We start from the raw sequence: 27,071 nt of genomic DNA on the forward strand, positions 1-27,071 counted from the left end.
TACAAATGCCATACAACAGGCACAGAGCTGATCCTGCAGCCAACAGGGAACACTGCAGACAACGGAGCCAGGAACAATGTCAGGTCAGCTCTGCTCCGCACTGTCCCCGGCAGTGGTGGACACACACACACACACACACATACATATGTATATATAAGCCCAGCCAAGGCTGTCAGAGACTGACACAAGAGAAGGGGGGAAGGAGCTGAACAAACACAATTGGCAGGAACTAACAGTAACTAACATGAGAGGGGAACGAGCAGGAACAGAGTCGGAGACGCTGCTGCTGGTTTGAAATTCAGACCTGGACAGCCGACTGCATCTGTCCACAGCAAGTACACCCAGGGACAGCACTGCCCATGATGGGACAGGCCCTCCCCACCTATCACTAATGAAGAAAATGCCCTACAGGCTAGTGTACAGCCTGATCTTATGGAGGCACTTTCTCAACTGAGGCCCCTCCTCTCAGATGACTTTAGCTCCTGTCAAGTTGACAGAAAACCATCCAGCACACAGAAGAAAGGAGAAGTGGGGACAGACCAAAGAGCTGCCCAGAGGAAGGGGACAGGAGGTGTGGCAGGTGTATCCCTGTGGTTGACAAAGCATGCTGCAAGACAGTGAGGTGGACTATCTCAGGGAAACCACATCTCACAAACAACAGTTTGTAAAATACACTTTGAAAAGAAGAAATACTGATCTGCTTTCTAAGTTATGAAGAAACTGCAAGGAAACAGTTAAACATGGGCAAGGTTGAACAAAGAGAAGTCACTTGTCGCAAAAAATATATCTGACCATAAGGACTGGAGGAAACTTCTTGAGAGCTGTAAGGAAGAAAACCATCCTTAAAGATTTCAGCTATTAGCAAGAAGAAATCACTTCCTGCCACATATCCAAGAGCTTTCTAGAAATTGTGATGCAGTTTTGCTATATTCCATACAGGGCTAGCAAGGCCACATGGCAGCCCTAGGAGACCAGATGTGAGTCACACAAATGCGTAATGAAGACAGAGCCCTGGTTAGGGCTCTGCCTGGCCCTTGCTACCCACATAAACTGCAATGTGATTCTGAGTGACCCACCCAGGAGGCCCCCATTTCCTGAAATCCCTGCAGTCAAGCAGAATAGGCTTCGTCTATGGGTTCTGGTGCCTCATTCAGCCTCAACTTATCCTTGCTTCTCTTCCCCTCTTACCACCAATTCCCCTCAAAAGGAATTACTCCAGCTGCTCCAACAACATCTGTTCAAAACATAGAATTCACTTTTTAACTCTCATCTTTAAAAATGTCTACTCTTTAGCTCGATAATTTTGTTGCCTGGAAAGGTGGGAAGACAGGAAGACAGAGTTCTGCACCCCCTCCCAGTGAAGCAGGAAGGTCTAATTGGGTGAATAACTAAAGGTCTACTAATATTCCTGTGATACTGCAACTAACCAATGGGGGGGAGGGGGAACCTTAATCACTGAATAACTGGATGATCAAGAAAAGATGGAAAAGTCAGCCTGAGAAGATTGTGCAAAATGAAATAAAGTCCAGAAAAAAGTCAGAACTTCTAACAGGACCAAGGGGTACACCACATCCAGGTCAGACATAATCCCAACCTGTGCTCTGGCATGCTAGCTTCAAGCCCTTGCATCACAGCTGGCTTGCCGCTCTCAAGACTCCCCTTCCCTTTCTCCCTCATTCCTCCTTTGTTTCATTGCAGTTGGTCCAACTATCCATCTACTTCTGACCTCTTTCCTAAGGTCAGGAACAAAAGTATCACTGTAAGACAAGTCATTTAAGTTATTTGCACAATGGTAGAAAGTTCCAATGACAAAATAAGGGTTTGTAAACATGATTTAAAAGTCTGTTAGTTGGGCTTTCTGGGACATGCCTATAATCCCAGCTGCTCAGCAGTCTGAGACAGGAAGGACAAGAGTTCAAGGCAACAGAATGATTTCAAGGCTAGCCCAGGCAACTTAGTGAGAGCATGTCTCAAAATAAAAATCAGAAAGAGGGCTGGGGGCACAGCTCAGTTGTAAAGCATGTGCCTAGTATATGTGAGGCCTTGAGTTCTGTCCCCAATACCAGTTTTAAAAAAAGAAAATCTTTGGTATGTATTTCCTTGCTGTTATGTGTTTTGTTTTTAAATTTCCCTGCCAGTGAAGAATGTTATCCATAGGCAAACATCAATAAAATGAAAGGAACACTGAGTGCTCTTAGAATCTGCCCACAGTAAGGATGGCTCCTCCTCTGCTGTTGTGTACAAGGGCTTCAGCTCCCATGAGCTCTTGAGGCAGGGGAGAGTCTGCTGCTTCATCTAACTGTTCAGCAGGGCATTCTGTGAACAACACTTGAAAGCCGTAACAACCAACCAATTCATGTGCAAGGCAATGAGAAAACAATCTGGTTTATCGAAGGATCAACAGCATGAAGCTTTATTTCCTCCTGTACTGAAACAGTACAAATCTAGTGACTATGACTTAAACTATGCAAGGGTAGGAAAGAGGCAAGTGCTGTTTGGTTACAGACATAAACCATATAAAAATCTACACAAGTGGGAGGACTTAGGGGTATAAGTACTGTGCTCTGGTAGGAAAAGTAGCCTAAACAGTTCTTTAAAAATTATGTGTATGAGTGTTTTGCCTGCGTATATGTATATGCACCACACAAGTGCCCAGTGCCTACAGATACCAGGACAGGGCATCAGATCCCTGTGAACTGGAGTTACCTACAGATGGGTGTAAGGACTGTGGGTACTGGAAAGCAAACCTGGATCCTCTGCAAAAGCAAGTACCCTTAACCACTGAGCCAGCTCTCCAGCCCCCGTTAAAGTGTTATTTGTTTTGTAACTTATGTGTATGCCTGTAAACCTGTGTGAGCCTATATGCACAGAGGAGTATGGGTACCCAGAGGCCAGAATTAGACATTTGATCTCCTCGACTAGAGTTCAAGGCAGTTGTGAGCTGCCTGATGTGGATGCTGGGAACTTAAATATTTAACAGGAATTCAACAAATCCACTTCTCTCTTCTCTGTCCACACCCAAGCTCAGCAAGCCAGCCATCCTGATCTGCACCTAGCTCTTCATCACCTCATTCACTTATCAAAGTCACCCCCTTCTCCCATTGGTCCCTCCTATCTAGTCCCAGCTGTACCCTGCATGATGACCAATGGCTGTATTCATAGGACTCTGGAGGCTGATGCAGGAGGATTGTTGTAAAGTCAAGGAAAGCCTGTGCCTTAGTCAGATCCTGTCTTTAAAAAATAATAATAATAATAACGAAATCCTAGCCGCTGCCTAGTTTACTTCCTTCGTGGTAGTGGAGCACTCCTCAGGATTATCAGAACAGGTTCCTAAGTGATCCAGTTTCCCTCCCAACTCCAACAGAGCAACCCGTCTACTACAACCCCTAGAAATGCAGCCGCCATGCTAGCATCAGGACAGTCTTCCTTAAACACAAATCTGGTCCAGGGATACTCACCTTTAACAACCCTTTGAAGGGTTCTCCATAACCTAGAAAGCAATTTCTACTACTTGGGTCTGGCTCTGCCTAGCCACCTGGGATCCCAACACAGGGAGCCACTGGCCTCCCTTACCAGTCACTCTGGCAGTGTTACCTGAAGTTCCAGCCTGCTGAAGTCTTAGCCATGCCCTAAGCATTTGCATTTGTTCCTGCTATGGCTACATAGGATGCCTCCCCTCCTTTATCCCACACAAGTCATGCCGGCAAAGCAACTTCAAATGAGAGCAACACATATTTCCAAAACCTATCTTCACAAGTACCAGATAATGCATGGAAAGGGTTTGGCGATGCATCTAGTCTAGAAGCCAATGGTAGTCACAGTTCTCAGTTTACTTTCTGTGTCTTACAAGACCCATGGCAGAGTGGGAAAACAAGTACCCAAGCATTCAGGATGCACACACAAATGGAAAGTAAAGGCAACAGAAACAGGAGTCCAAAGAAATGAAGCTAACTTCAGTCTATGTTCCTTCCAATTAATGGCTTATATGTTTACATAATGGGTAAACCACTAGATAAAAAGGATGGATCCAAAACATATTTAAAGCAAAGATCTTAGGAGCACTAAATTCTAATTTGATTAGTGCTTTTGTGCAAATTTAAAATAGTAAACAGTTACACAATCAAAGTGTCTTTCAGAAATGGATCTATGATGTAGAAATACATGTATTCTATTTTGAACTCTGAAGTCATAGGAAGAAAATCACAGACCGTGCATTGCTAAGTCACTTAAGCACTGGAGCAGGTCTTCTAAGGAGCTGGGAAAGGCGGTAAGGAAGCCAGGGCTTGCTGGGGCCAATGAGGTGAGCAGTGGCTTGCAAAGCAGCCAAGTGCTTTCTCAGAATCCAAATCTCAGAGTCAGAGGGATCAGGAACTGCACCAGACTGAGCCAGGGCAGCACAGGCCATGAGTAACAGACAACCTTGATCCAGAGTCCTGAGACCAGCTATAGAGATAACTGACCTGGATCTGAGTCAATGTCCAGAGACTCCTCTGTAATGAACTCATGGAAAATTTCATTGTTTACGTTGATCCAGCCAGCTCTGCAGAGTCTTTGTAAATTATTATTATGAGGCCACAATTCTAAGCTAACCCCCAAATTTTCAAACCAACCCTTATGCAGTTTAAATATATACCACTGAGGTAACTGATACTCTTGAAGTTTCTGCTGAAAATTTATGCAGCCCAGTTTTGTCTCTATGACATTCCTGCTGTTGTGAATACATTAACTCTTTAAGAACAGCAAAACTAATAAAACTAAGTTCAGACTGCTCAAAATTAAATTCTTAAAATTTGATTATGTGAAAATTAATTCTTAAACCAAATTAAATTTATGAAATGGTTCATTTGTGTATGAAATACAGACAATTCTTTTTCCAAGTCAAAGAAAACAAGCCCATGAACTTTTAAGTATTTAAAGTAAATTGGAATACCTATTAATTTGGCTGTAGCTAGACAATGAAATGAAAAACGAGCTGTGTTGTCACATGAAACTGTGTGGGAAATCAACCCTTTCCTCCCCACATGGTTTTTGGTCATGGTGTTTCATCACAGCAACAGTAACCCTTACTAAGACAAGCTGGTACCAGGACCGCTGTGACAGACCTGATGATGTTTTTGGGAGAACTGTGGAAGGACTTTGGAACTTGGGACTAGAAAAGCCATTGAGTGTTCAAAGCTTGGTGAGCTTTCTGTAGGAGCCTGGAAGATAAGAATGTTGAGAGCAGTGCAGAGGATGGAGGCCTGGCTTGTGACGTTTCCGAGGGAAGCAAAGACTCTACTGGTCAGCTGGACATGAAGAATTAGCTGTGATTAAGAAGAGACCAGCATCATCGAGGTGAAATGTTCTAGAAGTGTTTCCGAAGGGTCAGCATACTGAAGCTCTGGTCCAGAGGTGGCCAAGGTTATATCTTACACTGGCAGCCAAACTTGGTAATATAAGAGTTACCCAAGTGGTACTGGTTTTGAAGGCATGAGGGGGTCATGGAGGGAAGCTGAGACTTGGTCTTTGTGGCATGGCTGGAGTGCCGCAGAGAGCCCAGGAGAGGCTATTGGTGAAAGTGCAGCCCAGCTGCAGCAAGGGACTCCCTCATTTCTGGAGATGCCAGTACCACAGGACAACAGCAGCAGAAGTGGAGTGGAGCCAGCCAGAACCTAGAAGACACGCTGTGTGTGCTGGAGAAGTGACCCAATCCCTTTGGAGGAGCCCAGATGATCTTGAGTGGATCCCATACATTGGACATTGAGTTATTTACACTTCTGGAGTTTGGTTTTACTTTGTTCAAATTGTCTGTGCCATAGTTCTTTCATCTTTAAGTGAGATAGTATTTAACTTATTTTTTGTTTTTAGATAATCCCATGATTCAGAGACTTTTAAACAGATTTTACAATTTTACAGATTTTGGCTTTTAAAAGAGACTAAGTCGGGTTGTTTTTTGTTGTTGTTATTGTTGTTTTGGGGGGTTGGCTTTTTTTTTGCCGGGGGGGGGGGGGTGGGGTGTCGTCCACACAGGTTTTCTCTAGACCAGGTTGGCCTCAAACTCACAGAGATTCACCTGCCTCCGCTGGATTAAAGGCATGTGCCACCACCACCCAGCAAGACTGAGTGTGTGAGTGTGTGTGTGTGTGTGTGTGTGTGTGTGTGTGTGTGTTGGTGTTTTTGAGACAGGGTTTCTCTGTGTAGCTTTGGAGCCTGTCCTGAAACTCACTCTGTAGACCAGGCTGGCCTTGAACTCACCAAGATCCACCTGGCTCTGCCTCTCAAGTCCTAGGATTAAAGGTGTGAGCCACCACCACCTGGCAAGATTGAGGGTTTTTTTTTGTTTGTTTGTTTATTTGTTTTGTTTTGTTTTGTTTTGTTTTTCGAGACAGGGTTTCTCTATGTAGCTTTGCGCCTTTTTCCTGGAACTCACTTGGTATCCCAGGCTGGCCTCGAACTCACAGAGATCTGCCTGGCTCTGCCTCCCAAGTGCTGGGATTAAAGGCGTGCGCCACCACCACCTGGCAAGACTGAGTATTGTTAAAGAGATCGAATTTGTTTGAATTTTTATCAACTGTGCGATAAAAGATTTTTAAAATTTGGAATGTTTATATTGTAATGTTGATATTTACGTATGATCTTGTGGATGAACAAGAAAGGAAAGATTGTGGCTTACTGGTGATGTGTCTGTGTGTCAAGTTGACAAGGGGTCAGTTGTGCTGGCTGGTTTTGTGTCACTTGATACAAGCTAGAGTCATTGCTGAGGAGGAAACTTCAACTGAGAAAAACCCTACAAAATATCAGGCTGTAGGCAAGACTTTAGTGCATTTTCTTAATTAGTGATTGATGTGGAAAAGCCCAGCCCACTGTGGGTGGTTCCATCCCTGGGCTGACAGTCTGAGGTTCTATAAAAAAAAAAAATCAGGCTGAGCAAGCCATGAAGAAGAAGCCAGTAAGCAGCAGTCCTCCATAGCCTCTGCGTTGTCTTCTGCCTCCAGGCGCCTGCCTGTGTGAGTTCCTGCACTGGCTGCTTTTATTGATGAGCTGTTACATGGAACTGGAAGTGAAATCAGCCTCTCCTCCCCAAGTTGCTTTTGGTCATGGTGTTTCATCAGAGCGATAATAACCCCACTAAGACAATAGCATAAAATTTAAGAAAAACAAAAGCTTTGGAACCCAATTTTTAAAAATCTAACCCAATATATGGTAAGTCTAACTGAAGAAATATCACTAAGATGTAAAGAAAAACTACATTTATATAAGAAGTTGGATATAGAAAACAAAAGATAAAATGATTCATACATATTCTACTACATAGAGATAATTCAGGCAAATTTAACAGCTTTGTTAATTCTTAATAAGTAATTTGAATTAGTTTGCATTCAAATTTACTACAGTAGAAAATGTTACTACTAATCCAAAAATCATAGTGATTTGTGAATAGTATAGCAGCATTGTTATACTAAAATAACAGGGGCATTGAGGTTTAAAATCATGTACAACTCATTCAAATTAATACTTTCAAACATACATTTAAAAACAACTACTGTCAACTAACTGTTTATAGGTACACAGAAGTGTATTTGTAATTTAAACTTTTCCTAGGTATCATAGAAAATACAATTAGCAACTGTGTTTTCTTTGAGGAGGACTGAGAAGCCATCATGAAACTATTTCCTCCATCAAATAGCCAATCCACTGATGCTAAGGGATGGGGCAGGAGCAGTTAAAGAGCAGATCCCATGGTGTTACTCTATAGAGTCTTTCAGTTCTAAATCTATTTGCTGAACATGACAATAGAAAGTACACAGCTTTCAGTATGATCTTCTGCCTCAGTTTTATTCCCTATTCTGATACAACAATTGAGGTAAAATTTAATTGAAAAGGAAAATTACAGCGGTAAACCCACCAGGCTCCATAGGTTGTTACAAACTCGTCCACACAGACAGCCCTGGTTTAACTCACTGGGTCACAAAACAAGACAAAAAGACATGAATGTGAGAAAAAGAAGAGGGTTTGGGAGGGTTGGGAGAGAGTCCAAAGAGAAGTAAGAATAATCAGAATGCACCATGTACATTCATGAAATTGTCAAAGAAATTTAATTAATAAAAAATTTGTAACTGAAAAATTAACAATAAGGGACAAAGAGGAATGGGGGAGGAGAGGGGGTGAAAATGAAGGGGAGGGATGGAAGTCCAAGGTACCACCAGAGACCAACCAATTCTTTGCCCCTAATTCTTAGCAAGATGGGCATACTCATGTTGTGCCTAACCACCTGGTCTGGACTGCTCCACTTTCATAAATGGTGCATTCCCCACACAAATAAAAGGACATTGTTAATATAGAAGATATAAATATGAAGTATTACTGTAGTAGAAAGCTACATTTCAAGTTTTCAAGAAACATTAATGTTTAAACAATGAAATTTTAATTGCTGAAGCACATTCCTTTAAGATAGAAATCTAATACCATTGCTTTCCAGATGCCATGAAATGGAAGTCTATGGTTCCCACCCGCTTAGGTCAACAAAAGTCCTTGCATAGAAACGCCCTGAAACCTAACATGAAGCTCCAGCTTTCCTACAATGACACTAGAATCCAAAGGATTTAGACAGCAAAGTGCTGTTAGAGCCAGGCATGGTGGTGCACACCTGGAATCCCAACACTTGGGAGGTAGAGGCTGAAGGATCAGGAGTTCAAAGTCATCCTCAGCTACATAGTAAGTTCAAGCTAGAGTGAGCTCTTTGAGGCCTATTCCCCAAAACCACTAGGGAGAAGAGGGGTAGCAATTATACAATGTGGACATTCTGCTCATCATCAAATGCAAATGTAAGCTACCAAACACTGTTCTAATTTGAAATGCTTTAACAAAATGTTTTACTTCTCTGGTTTCCACACACAAAGCTGTGAAAATGTCAACATGCTACAATGTTTCCAATATTGCCCTGGATAAAGAGTGGATGTAATAGAAAAGAATTGATGGAGAAACTTCAAGCTGACTGTGGTGGTACATATTTGTCATCTCCATACTTGGGAGTTTGAGGCAAGGGGATCTCAGAGAAAGAGGAAGCCTACCCTTAGAGTACAAGCAAGCTCCAGTCCAGCCTGGGCTACAGTAAACACACAGAGATTTTGTCAAAACAAAAACACTTGAGACATCATTGGGATATTTACAAGAACAAGCCAAATGGGCAAGGACAAAGAGAACTGCTCTGAGAGGCTTGCTAATCACCATGTCTCTCAACACACCAGCTTATGAAGACAGGAGAGACTCTGAGGAGGAGAGCTAATCCTGCAAACACACACTTTATGCCAAGGAACCTAAGTCCACAGTCCCCTGGAGGTAACACGAGAAAACCAAAGTGCAGAAGCAGAAGAATGGCAGGACTGTAGAAACTTAATGAAGGTCGGACGTCATCTTAATCCCTCCATTTTCTCTTGAAAGAGCCAGGAAATCTTACCCAGTTGTACCAAAGTAACTGACTACTGAACTAATGGGAGAGAGTGTGTGTATGTGCTGGAGCAATGTTTGAGTAGGTGAAGGATAGTCTGGACTCTGACAAGCCAGTTAGATTGGCAAGATGTGTGAAATTAGTTTAGGGGTGGAAACTTTTTGTTCTTTTGGTTTTTAAGACAGTCTCCTATAGCCAAGGCTCTTGATGACCAAAGATGACCTTTAACTCCTGATCCCCCTGCCTCCACCTCCCAATACATGGGATTCCAGGTATAACCACCCTGACCTCAGGGTGAAATATTTTAGGAATGATAACTTATTCACATGATCAACTTTTAAAAATTACTATACAAACCAGATGGTGGTGGTGCAGGTCTTTACTCCCAGCAGTCAGAAGGCAGAGGCAGGCGGAACTTTGTGAGTTCAAGGCCAGCCTGGTCTACAGAGCGAGTTCTAGAACAACCAGGGCTACACAGAGAAATTTTGTCTCGAAAAACAACAAAAGACAAATTACTATATAAATTAGTTTTTCTTTGGCGCACCTTGACAAATATTAAAAGATTAAAAAAAAAAAAAAACCCAATAGCAACAACAAAAACCTATTAGGTAGTCAGCTTCTGAAAGAGTCCCAAGGCAAATTCAATTCAGAACTTGTTTCGCGAGTTCATTACTTTGGAAAACCAGCTCTTTGGTTCAGTGCCTTTAGCGGAGAGGGGTGGGGGGAACAGTCGGTTCCTTTTAAATAAACTGCGCTGAGTGCTGGCAAAAGCTCCCCAGAAGCACCATGGAAACCGCCCGCGCACACCCAGTATTCAAGCACAGGAAACTGCGGGAAAAATAAAAAATAAGGGAAGCCCAAGGGCGTTCTCCTCACATGACCAAGAGAACTGTTCCTGCTTGGGTTCTAATTTTGGCAACTCTGGATTTGGGGCGGTCCCGTTCACATGTACCGAGAGAAGCACCAGCTGGTTCCGGACCCTCCAGAGCGAGGGAGGACACAGGAGAGCAGACACGGAGGGGGACACCAAGAGGTCACAGAGAGGGCACAGAACAGGACGTGAGAGGGGAAAGCGGAGACCAAGAGACTCCAAAAGCAGCGTCACCTCCCCTAGCTCGGCTGCTTTTGGAGAAGGTCCAGATCGCCCTGGTCGCAGGCTCACGGTTTACCTGGGCCATGATGCTGTTGGTCAGGAGCGAGCCGGGGCTGCGGGGAGAGAGAGAGAGACGGTCACGGGAGCCCCAGTACCCTTCCCCCAAAAGAGCCCCGCGACACCCCACGCCCACCGTGGAGGAGCGGCTCCCGGGACCACTGCCACTCACCGAGAAGGCAGAGTTCAGGCTGCGGGCGAGAAGAGGACCGATGCACACGCCGAGGGACAGGGCAGGACTCTCCGTGGCTCTGTGCAACGGAAACGCCCTGGACAGCCCAGCCCAGCCCGACCTTGCCCCGCCACACCACGCCCCTGCAAGGCCGCACACCCACCAAGACCCCGCCCCCAGCCACACTACACTGCAAGCTCCTCCTTAGACCAGGCACTGGCTGCACCCCTAACTACCCACCAAACTTTCCTTGAGGGACCACGTGCCCAGGCAAGGCCACGCCCCCACCACGGCCACGTCCCTAAGTCTCAGGCCCGGCCACACCCCTACCGGGCCACGCCCTGCCACGTCCTGGCCTCTGTGCTCCTGCGCCTGCGTGGGGCGCGGCTGGTCCACATCCTGCTTCTGCTATGCAGGACCCGCTGGGGGTCCCGCAGCCTGGGTGGGGCTGGGGCGCCCGGGACTGTTACAACACAGTCCACAGCGTCTTCCACCGGACGCGGAGCCTCGGTCGGGGACTGAGGGCCTTTCCCAGATTGTTTTCAAGTGTTTAGTGCTAATGACTGTTTCCAGATGGCCGCGTCGCAGATGTAGTTTTGTGTAGTATACGTGCAATGTCAAAGCCTCTGGTAACAGTTTCGTTTCCAAGCCCAGCCTGTAACTTGCAAGAGACTTGTGAGGTGTAGGGTGACTAAAGTGACGCCGGAAAAGCAGCCGGTGCCGTTCTCAGGTTCGCTGGTGTGGGAGGGAGGCGCCCGCGGGGCCTGCGGATGAGGCAATAGGACAGAGGCTTCCTAGTCACGGGTGTTCTAGAAGGAAACGTCAGGATCAGGTCTTGAGAAAGAAGCTGATCACGTGGAGAAGGAATGTGATTGTGTAGGGCCTGTAATTTGCTGTGTACCACATGCTTAGTCTGGTCCTGACAAGGTCCAGTAGGTCATGGTTTTTTGGCAAAGGAGACAAAACTGCCTGCCACCCTTCCCATGGCCATACCCTTGTCCCACTGCCTTCCTCTTCATGACCTCGGTGGAATCCCTTCTCCAGGGACCTAGCCGCTCCTCATAGCCTCCATTTCAGCTCCTCTCCCAGGGAATTGTTCTGTTGTTGCTGTTGAGTTGTTTTGTTTTGTTTTGTTTTTCCATAGACTACTTTTGTTTTGTTTTGTTCTTTTCCCAGACTCAGGTGACCCTTCCGCCTGACTCTTAAAGGACTGCAATGACGTCAACGCGCCCAATTTCCCTGTCCCCCGCCCCTGAGCATTCTTTTAAGACCCACGTCTTCTCGGTCACTCATACTTGTCTATTTTCTGACCACAAATAATATCATCTCCTATCTGGCTTAGGCGTTCTTTTTCCCACCCACATCTACTCAGTGCATTTTCCTCCTTTCACTTTCTGCCCTGGAGTTAGGACCAGAGGATCCTGTTTAAGAATGCTGATGTGGGGTTGGGGCATTTAGCTCAGTGGTAGAGTGCTTGCCTAGCAAGCACAAGGCCCTGGGTTCGATCCTCAGCTCCAAAAACAAACAAACAAACAAAAAGAATGCTGATGTAGCTGGGTGGTGGTGGCGCATGCCTTTAATCCCAGCACTCGGGAGGCAGAGCCAGGCAGATCTCTGTGAGTTCCAGGAAAGGAGCAAAGCTACACAGAGAAACCCTGTGGAGAGAGGGAGGGAGGAGAGGGGAGGGGAGGGGAGGGAGAGGGGAGGGAAGGGAGGGGGAGGGAGGGGGAGGGAGGGGGAGGGAGGAAAAGAATGCTAATGTAGAAAACTATGCCCTGCAGTCAAGAAGTAAAGCAGGAATTAGTAGCCCCAGAATCTTGTTCTTCCCGTCACAACTAGTTTATTCACCCCTCTAAGCCCTCATTTTGAAAGAGCAAGCTGATTTTCCATATCCAATATGGTGAGTCCTATATAGAAAGTAATGCAGAGCTTGTGGATGGGAGATTCCTAAAGAAGGTCTGGAAGATTTTCCGACTAAAGGAAAAGCCTGAATTAATACAATTGAGTGTGCTGAGTACCTGAGAAAATGTGCATAAGACAACCCATCTTAAAATTCTAAATATAGCACACATACAAACCCCGAGGAGACAGCATGCTGTGAAAGAATGCACGAAATGATGTAATACAGTTGTCTTATAAGCAACAGAATTTTATTTCTCAGCTATCTGAAAGCTGGAAAATTCAAGATCGAGGCTCTGCCGATTCAGGGTCTAGTGTGACTTTGCTTCCTGGGAGAACATCATCTCACTCCTGACATGGAACAAGATGCTCACGAGCTCCTTGGTGGTCTCATTTATAAGGGCACTAATCTCAATCATGAAGTAAAATCCTCATAAATCTTAAAGGCAATCCTATGGCCTTAGAAGCTGGGTTCTCAACATATCAATCTGGGAGTGATACATCAGATCACAACAAGCCTAGATACGTTTTTGGAATGTTGTCTGGCACCACCATGCTAATAGCCTGCATATGTGTTGTCCAAGGACTTAAAGTCTCTGGAGATTTACAATATTAGATGTCCTTCCAACGGTGCCTAGCCCAATTGTCATCAGAGGGACTTCATCCAGAAAGTGATAGAAACAGAGACAGAGACCCATAGCCAGACATTAGGTTGAGTTCGGGGAATCCTGTTGAAGAAAGGGAGGAAGGATTGTAGGAACTAGAGAGGTCAAGACTTCACAAGAAAACCCGCAGAATCAACTAACCTGGACTCACAGGGTCTGAATTGACAAGCAGGGAGCCTGCATGGGACTGATGTAGGCACTCTGCATATATGTTACAGTTGTGTGGCTTGGTCTTCTTGTGGGACTCCTAACAGTGGGAGCAGGGGCTGTTTCTGACTCTTTGGCTGGCTTTGGGGACCCTAATTCTCACATTGGGTTGCCTTTCTCAGCCTTAATACATAGGGAGGTGCTTAGTCTTACTACAACTTGATATGCCATGTTTTGTTGATATCCATGGGAGGCCTGCCCTTTTCTGAACAGAAATGGAGGAGTAGATGAGGGTGGGGGCAGAAAGATGGAGGAGTGCCTGGGAGGAGAACAGGGAGGGGAAGCTGCAGTTGGGATATAAAATTAACTAATTCGTTAATTAAAACAACAAAAAGTAAATCAACTTCTGCCAACAGGAGACTAGAATGTGGTGGATCTTGGATAAGTAATTACAATATTTCATAGGGATCTTTCAGAAAGAATGTTTGATCTTTAAAAGTCTAGCCAGGCCTAGGGGTGCAGGCCTGTTGTTGTAGCTACTTAGGAAGCTAAGGCAGGAATATCAAAAGTTCAAAGTCAATCTGGTCCTCAGGGTGAGTTCAAAGTCAGCCTGAGAAATTTAGTGGGGATCTTGTTTTAATATCAAAAGTAAACTGAGGAATGGAAATGTAGCTGGGTGATAAGAGCGGCTTGTCTAGTGTGTATAAAGCCCTAGATCTAATCTATAGTGCTGCAAAGGGAGAAATCAAATAAGCAATGAAAGTATGTAAAATAATCTACAAAAAATACTTAGAAAAGGACTAAGGTCCTGTCTGAATCTTGAACACCTGTCACAGTGCCAGCACTTAGTGGAAGTGACATTGGTCGGCTGTGACTAGGCACCCGACAGAAATGGTATAGCAGAGGAAGGACTTCTTTCTGTTCACAGTTTTGGAGGGTTTGGCCAACACTCTGGACAGAATGTCATGTCAGCAGAAGTGTGTGGTAAAGGAACTTCTTCACGTCATGATGGGCAGGGCAGAGAGCTGGAAAGCAGACCAGATATCATCTTCAAGGAAACCCCACCTCCTAAAGTTTCTGTAATCTCCCAAAATGGCACTAGCAGCTGAGAACCATTAAACCCAGAAGCCTATGATAAACATTTCATGTTTAAACCATACTAGTAAATTGATGCATGACTTCAATGTAGAATGGAGTTTTGAGTAAGTGTTCTTCAACAAGACTGCTGTTTAGCATAAACTGCTGGTATCCAGAATGATCAAGAGGTATCAAAATGAGTTCAAAATGAACTTGGAGAGAATGTTCCTAGAAGAATAGATGTATTCTTAGATAGAATCTGAATTTGGGGGATAACTCATTCCTGATTCAATTACAATTTTGTCTTATGATTTTATTAGTATATTATCTTGGACAGTGACTTGATTTTTGTACTGTTTTGTTTTGTTTGGTTGGTTTTGGTTTTTTGAGACAAGGTTTCTCTGTATAATAGGCCTGGCTGTCCTAGAACTCACTATGTAGACCAGACTGGCTTCAAACTCAGAGATCCGCCTGTCTCTGTCTCCTGAGTGCTAAAATTAAAGGCATGCGCCACCACCACCTTGTTTTGATCTTTCTTTATTTGGTATGGTGACTCAGATTACTCGAGCTGCCTTGTTCAATTCCTAAAATAACAGGATGACTGATTTCAATTCCTCATGCCTCTTTCTCCATCCAAAAACTGTTGCTACCAACCCTAACCCTCATTTTCTTGTTGATGATTCAGTCTCCACCCATCCCACTCAAAAAAGAAAGAAAGAAAGAAAGAAAGAAAGAAAGAAAGAAAGAAAGAAAGAAAGAAAGAAAATACGGTCCCCACCCTTCCCACTCAAAAATGAAAATACATCTCTTTAAATCCATTCATAGCTCTACAGCTGTGAACCTAGCTACCAGCTATCACTCATCCATGGCATCCAAACACCCCAGATCATTTCAGCTTCTGGGGCCTGTTTGAAGGTCTTCTTAACATTTTTATGATTCACTTGTTGCTCATTCATTCATAAATTTATTGTGTGCCTTGCCATTGACACTGAGTTCACAGGGGTGGGAGGAAAGGCTCACGAAATCCAGCTAGCTAGCACTTGGCCTGACAGGGTGAGACAGCAGCAGTATTCTGTTCAATAAGCTGGTGGGGAGTGAGGGAAGTCAGTGAGGAAAAGGTCCTCAGGGGAATGAGAAGTTTTATGTATCAACCTAACTGGGCTCCAGAGTACCCAGATGTCGCTTCTCATCATGTCTAGGAGGTTATTTCTGCAAGAGACTGGCTTTAAATTGGTAAACTGAGTAAAGTAGACTCTCCTCCCTGATAGGCCTAACCCTGTTTGTTACAGGCCTGAATAGAACAAAGGGCCAGGAGGACCTGGTTCATTTCTTCATGACAACTGGGGTAGTCTTCTGCCCACTGTACTTCAGGGTCAGGCCTTCCAGCTTGAATTTGAATCTACACATCCTCTTCTGTGCTGTCCTACCAGTCTCCCTTGGTCTTCTGCGTACAGATGGCAGATGGTACAACCCTTAGCATCCCCAGCCACATGAACAATTTCTTATCAGTCTCTTTGTGTATGTGTGTGCACATATGTATGTCATTGGTCCTATTTTTTAAATTAATACAAAAGGGAAAGTTTCCATTCACAATAAGCAGTTCTCGAACTCTTCTGGTACTGACTATATAAGCTTCAATTTAATTTTGACTCTACCTGGGGTAAAGGTCTACCTGATAGACTATGGCTTAGTCTCACAAGACCATGCCCATTTCAGACACCCACTGTCCGTCCCACTGTGAGTCCTGAGTTGTAGTCTGCACTTTAAAAAAAAAAAGAAAGTAAGAAAGAAAGAAAGAAAGAAAGAAAGAAAGAAAGAAAGAAAGAAAGAAAGAAAGAAAGAAAGAAAAAGAAATTTAAGTTTTCACTCTATGGGTATGAGTGTGTTGCTTACATGTATGTATGTATACCATGTGCATGCCTTGTGCCAAAGTAGGTCAGAATAGTGTGTCACATTCCCTGGGACTGAAGCTGGAGTTAGAGATGGTCATGAGTCACTCTATGGGAATCAGATCATCTGCAAAAGCACTAAGTGCTCTTAACTGCTGAACCAAATTCTCAACCCCTTCATCTACATTTCTGAACAATGGCTATAGATCAGGTTTCCCAGAGCCTCTTCCTCAGGTTTCACATGTTTTTGGCCAAAATGATTCACAAGATTGAGTAAGACGTTTACATATGCTTATCAATTCATTATAAAAGCTATTACAAAAGATTCAGATGAAGAGGGCTATGGGACAGGCACAGAGCTAACAGACCTCAGCCCCACCCTCCGTGTGTGCTGGCAGCTTACTAAGGAATGGGACCATAGGAATAATCATTCTGATCATTTCCACTTTAGAAACACACTGTACATTTACGAGCGAGAAGTGTGTGTGTTGGACCATCCCCTGAAAGAGATGCTTTAGGGCCAGCATTTTGGATGGACAAAAGAAGGTTTAACCTTGCCCTGCTGCTGTTCTGGTACCTCAAGCATGACACCTGGTTCCCAGCGGTGCTCCTGTTAAGCAGCCGCCCTGCTGGGCAACCCTATTTGAGTGTTTTGACTGCAACTCATGGACAGCCCTGAGTCACACAACTCAGAAAGCCAGCTCTGGGTTCCTGACCCATAGATAGAGTGAGATTCACTCGCCTTTTGGTAATCTGTTACACAGCCACAGCTAACAATCAAACAGTTCATGTCAGAGGTCAACAGGACAGAAATTCGAGGGTCAACTTCCAGTATATAGTCTTTGGATTTTGAATGATATCCATGACCTGTTTTTGATTTCTCCCCCTTCACTTTGAAATAAGGTTTAAAAAATTATGCTGAAGAATATTTTGAATGGGTTACCTGGGTCTAGTGTGAAGGTCTAGACTTGACTTTACAGGCTGCATCTTAGGGAAAGAGCCACCATCTCAGACTACCTGATATACTCAGTTCCAGGAAGGACTTCAGGAATGTGCCATGACAACTTGAATGGATACAGAGCAGTATCCTCCTGCAGGCATCCTGTCTGTGGTTTATGGCCCTTGAAGATATCTAGATAATTCTGCTGAGTAGTCCAGATAATCCAGATAAACCAGGTTGTAGTTCCCTGCCAAAAGTCTAACCCAATGGTTTCAAATGTGGTTTCACGCCCAAAGTCTAGACCATTAGTTTCAAAAAAAAAAAAAAAAAATCACCTTGCCTCATATCCCTTCTACCCAATTCCAAGCATGTAATTCCTGGCTTGTGGTTTTTCCCTATAAAAACTCTCTACGCCTGGGCTCGTGGCTGCTGCCACATTTTGTGGTGGTATTGTGTTCCCAAAAATATTGTGCACCCTAATAAACTTATCTGGGGTCAGAGTACAGAACAGCCACAATATTAAACATAGAGGATAGGCAGTGGTAGCACACACCTTTAATCCTAGCATTCCAGAGGCAGAAATCCCTCTGGATCTCTGTGAGTTGAAGGCTACATTGGAAACAGCCAAGCATGGTGACTCAGGCCTTTAATCCCAAGAAGTGGGCCTTTAATCCCAGGAAGTAATGGCAGAAATATATAAGGCGTGAAGATCAGAAACTGGCAGCATTTGGCTGGTTAAGCATTCAGGCTTTTGAGCAGCAGTTCAGCTGAGAGCCATTGGGATGAGAACACAGAAGCTTCCAGTCTGAGGAAACAGGATCAGCTGAGGAACTGGTGAGGTGAGGTAGCTGTGGCTTTTCTTCTCTGATCTTTCAGCATTCACCCCAATACCTGGCTTCAGGTTTGTTTTTATTAGTAAGACCTGTTAAGATTCCTGCTACAACATTTCCTTCCATCTGCCCTGCGGTGGCCCAGGTTGAACCTGAATAAAAGGACCCTTATGTGCTTGCATCAGAAACTGACTCCTTGGTGGTCTCTGGGGGTTTTGAGAAAACGGGCACAACACTAGCTTGAGTGGGTCATCTGAGGATAGCTTAAGTGGATTGTCTGATTGATGCTAACAGAGTGATGTGCAAAGAACAGTCCCAAGTTTCTGTCACCACTTCCATGCTTTAAAGACTGGCATGGGAGTCCAAGCTCTTACCTTTTTAGACTCACATGTACATTCTATCAGAGTCTCTAGGAAACAATTCAAGAATTCTAAGTCACATTTTTATGATTTGCCATGCCCTGGTTTTGATCTTCTGCACTGGAAGAAGGCAGGGGTGAGTGGGTGAATAATATGTAGTTGATTCTTATTCAGTAGATAAAAAACATAATAACATGAAATAATCTCAAAAAACAGTTGAACCAAAGGGATGAGACATAGAAAGGAAGAATCCGTTCTGTTTCCATCTAGATGAAGTTTAGGAACAGGAAACCTACCTTCTGGTGATGACTCCAGAGGCTTCTAGACTTATTTTAGGGGGAAACCTTTCAGTTTACTAAAAGCAGGAGAGAGAACAGTTTTTGAGGTGATGGAAGGTTTATGGACCTTAATATCATTACACAAGAGAATATGTATTGAGAATTTACTAGTTAATAAACTTCTGTTCATTTCAATAGATGGGTATGAATAGACAATGTAAAATAGTTTACAATTCCCAAATCAAAACATGTTTTAAAAACTGAGCCTTCACGACTCTCGAGTAAAGCAAAGCCACTATTTCCAAGTAGTGTGAGCAACTGCCCTTAGGAAGGGCAAGCCGCTGGCACTGGATCTGAGACACATTCTCTTGCCTCCCCCTTCTCCTGGCCAAGCAAACTCAGGCTGCACAAGAAGGGGCCCCGAGGTTAGAGGTTAGGAAAGGCCCAGCGGGACAGAGTAGAGGACACAACCACAGTGGCCTGCAGGAGTCAGACGGTTCCAGAGTGACTCACAGTCCAGGAATGCCCGAGGAGGATTTTGGCACAGAAGGGAAACTGGAGAGGGAAAGCATGCCAACAAAGCCCTCCCAGTGTTAGTCTGAGGCCTCTCAAGGGACCCGTGTGCTGCAGCTCCAACAGAGGGGGCTGGTCATGTTAGCTAGAGAGGTGGCTTGGGGAGCGAGTGAAAGCCAATGAGGTGTTCTAGGATGACTGCACTGAGGACAGAAAAGGCGAATGTGGTAGCTTAAGGAGGCTGCATGCCAGCTGGGCTCACAGGTCGTGAGCCTGCCACGCAGCATTTCTAATCAAGTTGAAGACCTTTCTGTGGGCCCCTAGGTCTGAGTACTGTCCTCCATGGCAAGCCCTACCGCTGGCTAAATAAAATAGATGTAACTCGCAAAGGGCTCTAGTGAGGAAGCTGAGTGTACCTGCTCACAGTTTTTCCGTGGTTCTCGGGACTTTCTTATCTCTAAACTCTCCCCTTAAAGAATCTCCTTCAACTCTTCAGACTAACTGGGAAACCTGTGCAGGAACCTTTTCCTGGAGACATCTTGCTCCTGTCCTGCCACCTCCTCACAGCTGAGGTTTCCAGATCCAGCAGCACCTTGGCTCATGCAGCCTGGACAAGTGCTGGCTTACTCAGAAGTTCCCCAGCTCGTGGATCCTATTCTGTCTTTTACTGGTGCATTTGCTGACTTGGTGGAGTCTATTCTCCAGCATTTTCCTGAAAGAGATTCAAAGGGTGGTAAACATTTGAAACTTGGGCCTCTGGAATGTCTTGAACCCACCTTCTTGCTTCCTAGGAAACCAGGCTTGAAGTCATTTTCCACCTGGGTGGTAAGGGGAGGAGGTGAGAAGTCTGGGCTGCCCAGGTTCTTGCTCTCTTTAATCTCTGGGACTTCTCAGGATCTTTTCTTTAGCTCCAAGATTCGAAAGTTTCACACAGCATCCAGGAGCAATTTTTTAACTTTTTATTTCTCTGAAACTCTCTTTCCTTTTTTATGTTTTCTTTCTGGAACTCCTATCAGTGTTAGGCTTCTTGAATCCTAATATTTCCCCTTTTTCTATTTCTTAATTTTTTTAGTTAATTTTCTGGATGAATTCCTTAATTTTACCCTCTAAACACTCTTCTGAAATTTTCTGTTACATTTAACATCAGAAAGCAACGTGTGATAGAAATTCCCAACACACCCCCATGGTGCGGCATGGTCGCATATGCCCTGTGGGACACTTAGTCATTTCCGCCTAGTTCATTTCCGGGTCAAAGTCCTGCGTGACCCATGACCCCATGGCTGCGTGGTTGAATAAAGCACACAGTGCAACCATGTGATCTAGTCGCATGTGTGGAATAGCCACGCAGGCCTGTGTGCGGCAGGGCTTAGCCTTTATAAGACGGTGCCATGTTCCCCTGTCCCCTTCACACACTTGTCTTTCCACAGGCCTGATCACATCTATCCTCTCCTCATCTTAATAAAACTCTTGTTAGTGGATTCTGTCGTGTTTTGTGACTTTTCCTTGCAGGGTAAGAGCGCCACTAAAAACAAACAATGTGTTAGTCTCTGCACAGCTTTGTACACACATAAAGTTATTATCCACTGCTTTTGAGTATTTATTTTATTTGTTTATATCTACCAAGATATGCATTCAGTTTGCATGTCCGATGACTCATGCCTGTCTGCCCACATTTAAAAGTAAAAACTATGAGCAGCAGTACCTTCCTGTGATATCAGCTCTCAGGTGAAGTTCTAAATCAGCCTAGGCTACATAGCAAGATCTTGTCTCAAAAGAAACAAACAAATAGACAAACAATAGGAAAAGAGGCTGGGACACACCCTAAGAGTGAGCTGGGCAGTTTTACTATTAGATTCTTCTGGTTTTGCTTCCAGACAGCTTCCCCTGGAGGGCTCAGCTGTGCTCCCATCTGCAATGTAAAAGTTCAGCTGCTAACTCACAGACATGCAATAAATCCCCTTATTCAACCCTTTCTCTGACATCTCTAAGCCAGTCCTGGCTCCCCTTGTTCCAGCCTTCCTGGTCCAACTGTGGTTTCGATGTTGTCTGCCTCATACCATCGGTTTTAAAACTAATCCACCTCTTCATTTCCAGAATTCCACATGTGTCATACCTATCCTTATGACTACATGCCTTGCTAGTTAGAGAAAGTCTCTTTACTGTCACTTTTGATGATCTGGGAAGGAATGGTGATGAACATGAACTCACACTGCGGTTTTTAATTTTGAACTCACCTCTTTTCCATCTGTGTTTCTTGCTGACTCTGAGGTAGGCTGAGGTGAGGACTCTAAGAGTTCCGTCTACTGTCTAGGGCACACCCTAAAACAGATTAGGAGCTTGCTGAGCATGTGAACACCCCAATCCAGTTCAGTGATGTTTACTGAACACTAACCAGGCTTTGTGTTCCTCCAAAACATTTTCCATCTTCCCATTTCATCTGCTGTTATTCTTGTAGGAAACACATGGAGCTGTTCCTAGTTTGAGTGTCAAAAGCTCACATCCTAAATAATTCCTCATAGCATAAAGAAAACACTGAGGTCGAACACTGTGACAGCATTGTTAGGCAAACTTGCACCATACCTCTAAAAGCAGAACACTGACCTGAAGGATCTGAAGGACAGACTACACTTATCCCTGAAGAGACAGCAAAGCCCTATGGTGAAAAAAAAAGCCCATTAGCTAGTGTGTCTGGATAATTGGGAGCATTTTACAAACTGGGGATAGACCTGGGGCCATGTGTGTACAGGGTTAAGTTTCCTGCTAGGCCACATGCAGTTTCTTCTCTTTGACTGGGTCAGGAGCAGAATATTTCCTTTGCATTCAGGAATAAGAAGTACTCAGAGGAAGGCAGGACTCTAAAGGGATGCAGCTTATGAGAAGACAGGAAGTGCCTACACTGGGACTCATCTTGGACAAATGAAATGCTTTGGCATTTCATAAGCTTCTTGATGCCATACACAGTCTAAGAAATCCTCATATTTCCTGAGCTTAAGTTTCATTGCCCATGTAAAATGTAAATTTAGAATTAAAGCCTGTAGTTATTGTAGTTGGAATCTTAAATGGTCTTATTAATAAGATCAAACCTGAGGCCAGTTATTGGGGTGAATGCTGGAAGATCAGAGACACAGAACAAGCCACAGTTTCCTCACCTCGCCAGTTCCTCAGCTGGTCTTGTTTCCTCAGATTGTAAGCTTCTGAGTCCTCCTCCAAATGAATCTCAGCTGAACTGTGCTGCTCCAAAGCCTGAATGCTAAACCAGCCAAATGCTTAACTGACTTAGTTCCTGGTCCTCACGCCTTATATAGCTTTCTGCTTTCTGCTATCACTCCCTGGGATTAAAGGCTGGGTTTCTAGGATTAAAGCCGTGAGTCACCATGCCTAGATGTTTCTAAAGTGGCCTTGAACTCAGATCCGCCTAGCTCTGCCTCCCAAGTGCTGGGATTAAAGATGTGCACCACCACCACCCAACTTCTGCTATGGCTTGCTCTGACCCATTTTCTAGCCACCATTTTTGGCTTTGTTCTAGTGGCTGTCTGTTCTCTGACCCCAGATAAGTTTATTAGGGTGCACAATATTGTGGGGAACACAATACCACCACAAGTTATAAACATCATGTTTCCACAGTCTCTTAATCAGTTATTTTATTTTATTTTATTCTTTTCTTTTGAGATAGGGTCTCACTATGTAGCTCTGGCTAGCCTGAAATTCACTATGTAGACCAGGCTAGCCTCAAACTCTCAAACTTATGGTGACTCTTCTGCCTCTGTCTCCCTAGTGTTGGATTATGGATTTGAGCTATCATACCCAGCTTCAATTTCACATACACTATGCAATATGATGGTTCTGATCACTAAGCAGTCATTTTAAGATCCATAGAAATTTGGCTGACAAGATGGCCTTCTTAGTTTCTATTGCTGTGAAGAGACACCACGACAATGGCAACTCTTCTAGAGGAAAACATATCACTGGGGCTGAGCTTACAGTCCAGAGGTTCAGTCCTTTATCATCATGCTGGGAAGCATGGTGATGTGCAGGCAGACTTGGTGCTGGAGGAGGAGCTGAGAGTTCTACATTTGCATGGGCAGGCAGCAGGAAGTGAAGTACCATACTGGCCAGGCTTGAGCTTCTGAGACCTCAAAGCCTACCCCCTAGCAAAACACTTCCTCCAACAAGGCCACATCTCCTAATGGAGCCACTCCCTATGGGCCTATGAGGTACATTCTTCTTCAAATCACTACAGTGTCTTAGCAGGTAAAGGTGCTTATTGCCAATTTTGACAATCTGAGTTTGATCTCTGGGACCCACAGAAAAGAACTGACTCCCACACTTTGCCATCTAATCTCTATACTTGTTTGACAGGGTTCTCTAGAGTCACAGAACTTGGGTTGAGGATTTAGCTCAGTGGTAGAGCGCTTGCCTAGCAAGCACAAGGCCCTGGGTTCGATCCTCAGCTCAAAAAAAAAATAGAGTCACGGAACTTATAGAATGAAATCATCCCTCTCCCATACACACACACACAATAGATTACACACACACACACACACACACACACACACACACACACGTGTGTGTGTGTGGTGTGTGTGTGTGTGTGTGTGTGTGTAATCTATTGGAATTACTTACAAGCTGCAGTCCAGCAATGACTAGTTGTGAATGGAAAGTCTAAGATTCTAGTAGTTGTACAGTCCCATGAGGCTAGGTGTCTCAGCTGGTCTTCTGTATTTGCTGGAATCCCAAAGACGAAGACTCCAATGTCAGTGAAGGATAGATGTGTTGACATGGGGAGGGCAAGCAGGCAAGAATGAGCAATCCCTTTCTTCTTCCATTGTCCTCACATACATTTCCATCAGAAGGCATGGCCCAGACTAAAGGTGTGCCTCCCCCTCAAGATCCAGATTGAAAACATATTGTCTTCCTGACTCAATATTCGGATCACAAGTGTACCCTCCATTTCTGGATTGTAGTTCATTCCAGATATAGTCAAGTTAGCAACCAAAAATGGCCATGACACGTGGCACATACACACACACACACACACACACACACACACACACACACACATACACACACACAGAGAGAGAGAGAGAGAGAGAGAGAGAGAGAGAAGTAAATGAATATGATAAAAATTCAATTCATAAAGTCACAGAATAATATTTAATAACAATAACAAGAATCCAAGAATCATGTGTAAAAATAAACACATGGTCAATGGGACATGTAGATTTCTCACCTAAAGTTTATATGGATCACTATAAATCGCTTTGGTTGATTTGGCTTGATGTTTCTTGAGACAAGATCTCATATAGTTCATGCTGCCCCTGAACTCCTGATCTTTCTGCCTTCACTTCCTCAGTGTTAGGGTTGGTTACAGCCATTATCACCATGCCCATTGTATTAATCAATAGAAAAAAGTAAGGACTAAATAGGAAATCATCTGTCATGAATGTATGTCAGAAAGTCTTTCAGCTGAGATGAAGCTAGGGTTAGAGACTTGCCGAGGCTTCTGGGAAGGCTGACTGAAGTCCACAGATCAGGGTGGGTCTGGAAACCTGGAAGGATTGTTGAGATGTCTGCAGCTGGGCAAGATGATCCTTGGAGAGGAAAGTTGAAGTTTTGAAACTGGCTTTTCCTTTGGACAATTGCTCACTCTGAGCACTGGGTGAGAGGTCAGGAAGCTAAACAGTGACACGGGGTGGGGGGGGGCAACTAAGGATGGGGAGACAGCAGAACTGCAGCCTTTGGGGACCCAGGCATCCCTTGAGCAAGGGTCCAAACAAAGTGTAAAACTCGGTCTGACCAAACTCTGAAGCCTCATTAAAAATCCAGCAGAAAGCATCTGAAAATGGAACAGCTGGGCTTTTTAGTTTGTTTTGTCATTGTTGTTTGTTTTTGTTTTTCTTCTCAAAAGATACAGGCAAAACAAACAAACAAACAAACAAACAAACAAACAAACAAAACCCACAGTGAGCACCCTGGCCTTGGAAGACCCTCTGGTAGAACTTATCTCCAAAAACAGGCCAAGTCCAAGACAAAAGAGAGCCTCCTGGGGCTTACAAAGCAGTGTCCCCTCCATAACACCGAAAACATTGGAAGTTTCCAAGGCTTGGGCAAGAGGGCAGTCTAGGTGGGCGAGAGGAGTGTTAGGAAGGGAAGCTGCTCTGCTTTAATGTGACATGTGTAATTTGCTGGAACACACAGTACGCACACCATCAAGAGTATACCAAGGCCGGGATGGTAAGCTTTGGACATTGGATGATAATGGTGCAAAAGCAGGTTCATTCATCAGTTGGCGAAAGTACTCCTCTAGTGGGCAGTGTTGATAGCTGGGGAAGGCTGTGTGTGGAAGAAGACAGAGATCTACAAGTCTTCTCAATTTTGCTATGACTGCTTTGAAATAACACTATAGAAAGAAAAAAAGGAAATAAAAGAAAATGAGGAAAAGGAAGGAAGGAAGTGGGGGAGGAAGAAAGGAAGGAAGGGAGGGAGGGAGGGAGGGAGGGAGAGAGGAAGGGAGGGAGGGAGGGATGAGGAAGGAAGGAAGGAAGGCAGGTAGCAGGCAGGCCAACACCCTTCACTGCACCCTGGAGCTGAGTCGGTCTCTGGCTGTCCTCAGATCCTCTTAGAGAAAAGATCTGGAGGAAAAACAGCATAGACATCTAATCCAGAGACTTTAGTTACCACAAGCAATGTGACTGCTAATTTGTCACCTTGACAAGATCCAGAATCACCCAGGAGGAGGCTCTAGGTATACCCGTGAGGTGCTTTCTCAATTAGGTTATTTGAAATGGGAAACGCATCCCAAGTGTGACCTTTCCTGACGTCTCCCTTCCGAGTTCGCCTGCTTGTGCGGCCGCCGCCATTCTTCACTGACACCGCAACCCAGCTTTCTGCCTTTCCACATGAAGTGAACACCAGTTGCCCTTCAGAAACCCCCAGGCCCTAAGCACCAGAATGGGGCCTCGGAGTCATCTAGGTGTGTATGTCTGAGATAAACATCACTGGATTACCCAGGCTGTATCATAGACACCAATTAATCCAACGAATTCCTTTTACTAGATCTCATTCTGTTGGTTCTGACCCTTTGGAGAACACTGACTGATGCAAACAGTAACTATGACAAATATATATGTAGGAAAAAATGGTGTAAAAAATAAAAGCTACATCAGTATTTAAAGGCAAATATATATTTGGAGCACAATATATACCAAAGGTGTAACAGCTTCTCACATTTTTGAGTGTTTATTGTATGTCATTGTCCTAAGTGCATCTAATTTCTTACAACACTCCTGTGAAATAAATACTATTATTGTCCCCTCTTTATGAACGAAGAAACTGAAGTACACAATGCTTAAATAAATGGCTGTAGTCAAAGATTAGTAAACAGAAGGGCTAGAATTTGAGCTCAGGTGTGTCTTAGTCACTGTTCTATGGCTGTCAAGTGACACCCTGACCAAACAGCACCTATAAAAGAAAGTGTGTAACTGGGGGCTTGCTTATAGTTTTAGAGGGTTAGTCCACGACCATTATGTTGGAAAGCAGACAGGCATGGAGCTGGAGCAGAGGCTGAGAGCTTTACAGAGAGACAGACAGACAGACAGACAGAAGAGAGACTGTCCCGCTGTGAGCATTTTAAGCCTCAAAGCCCACTCCCAGCAGTGACTCACTTCCTCCAACAATGCCACACCTCCCAATCCTTTGCAAACAGTTCCACTAAAGGAGCTTTCA

The 27,071-nt window shown here is 44.4% G+C and overlaps 1 protein-coding gene across 1 annotated transcript in view; it reads right to left on the reverse strand.

Moving 5' to 3' along the window:
- Anxa5 (annexin A5) overlaps positions 1-10,911 on the reverse strand; it is a 30,184-nt gene extending 19,273 nt beyond the window's left edge. The window contains exons 1-2 of the mRNA XM_036191578.1: positions 10,750-10,911; positions 10,597-10,633 (exon numbers count right to left, since the gene is read on the reverse strand). Coding sequence (XP_036047471.1) covers positions 10,597-10,605 — 9 coding nt within the window. The 5' untranslated portion in view covers positions 10,606-10,633; positions 10,750-10,911. The remainder of the gene's footprint in view (positions 1-10,596; positions 10,634-10,749) is intronic.
- Between the last annotated feature and the right edge of the window lie 16,160 nt (positions 10,912-27,071).

Source organism: Onychomys torridus, chromosome 6 (genome assembly GCF_903995425.1).
Source record: "Onychomys torridus chromosome 6, mOncTor1.1, whole genome shotgun sequence".
In the NCBI taxonomy this organism is placed as follows: Eukaryota; Metazoa; Chordata; class Mammalia; order Rodentia; family Cricetidae; genus Onychomys; species Onychomys torridus.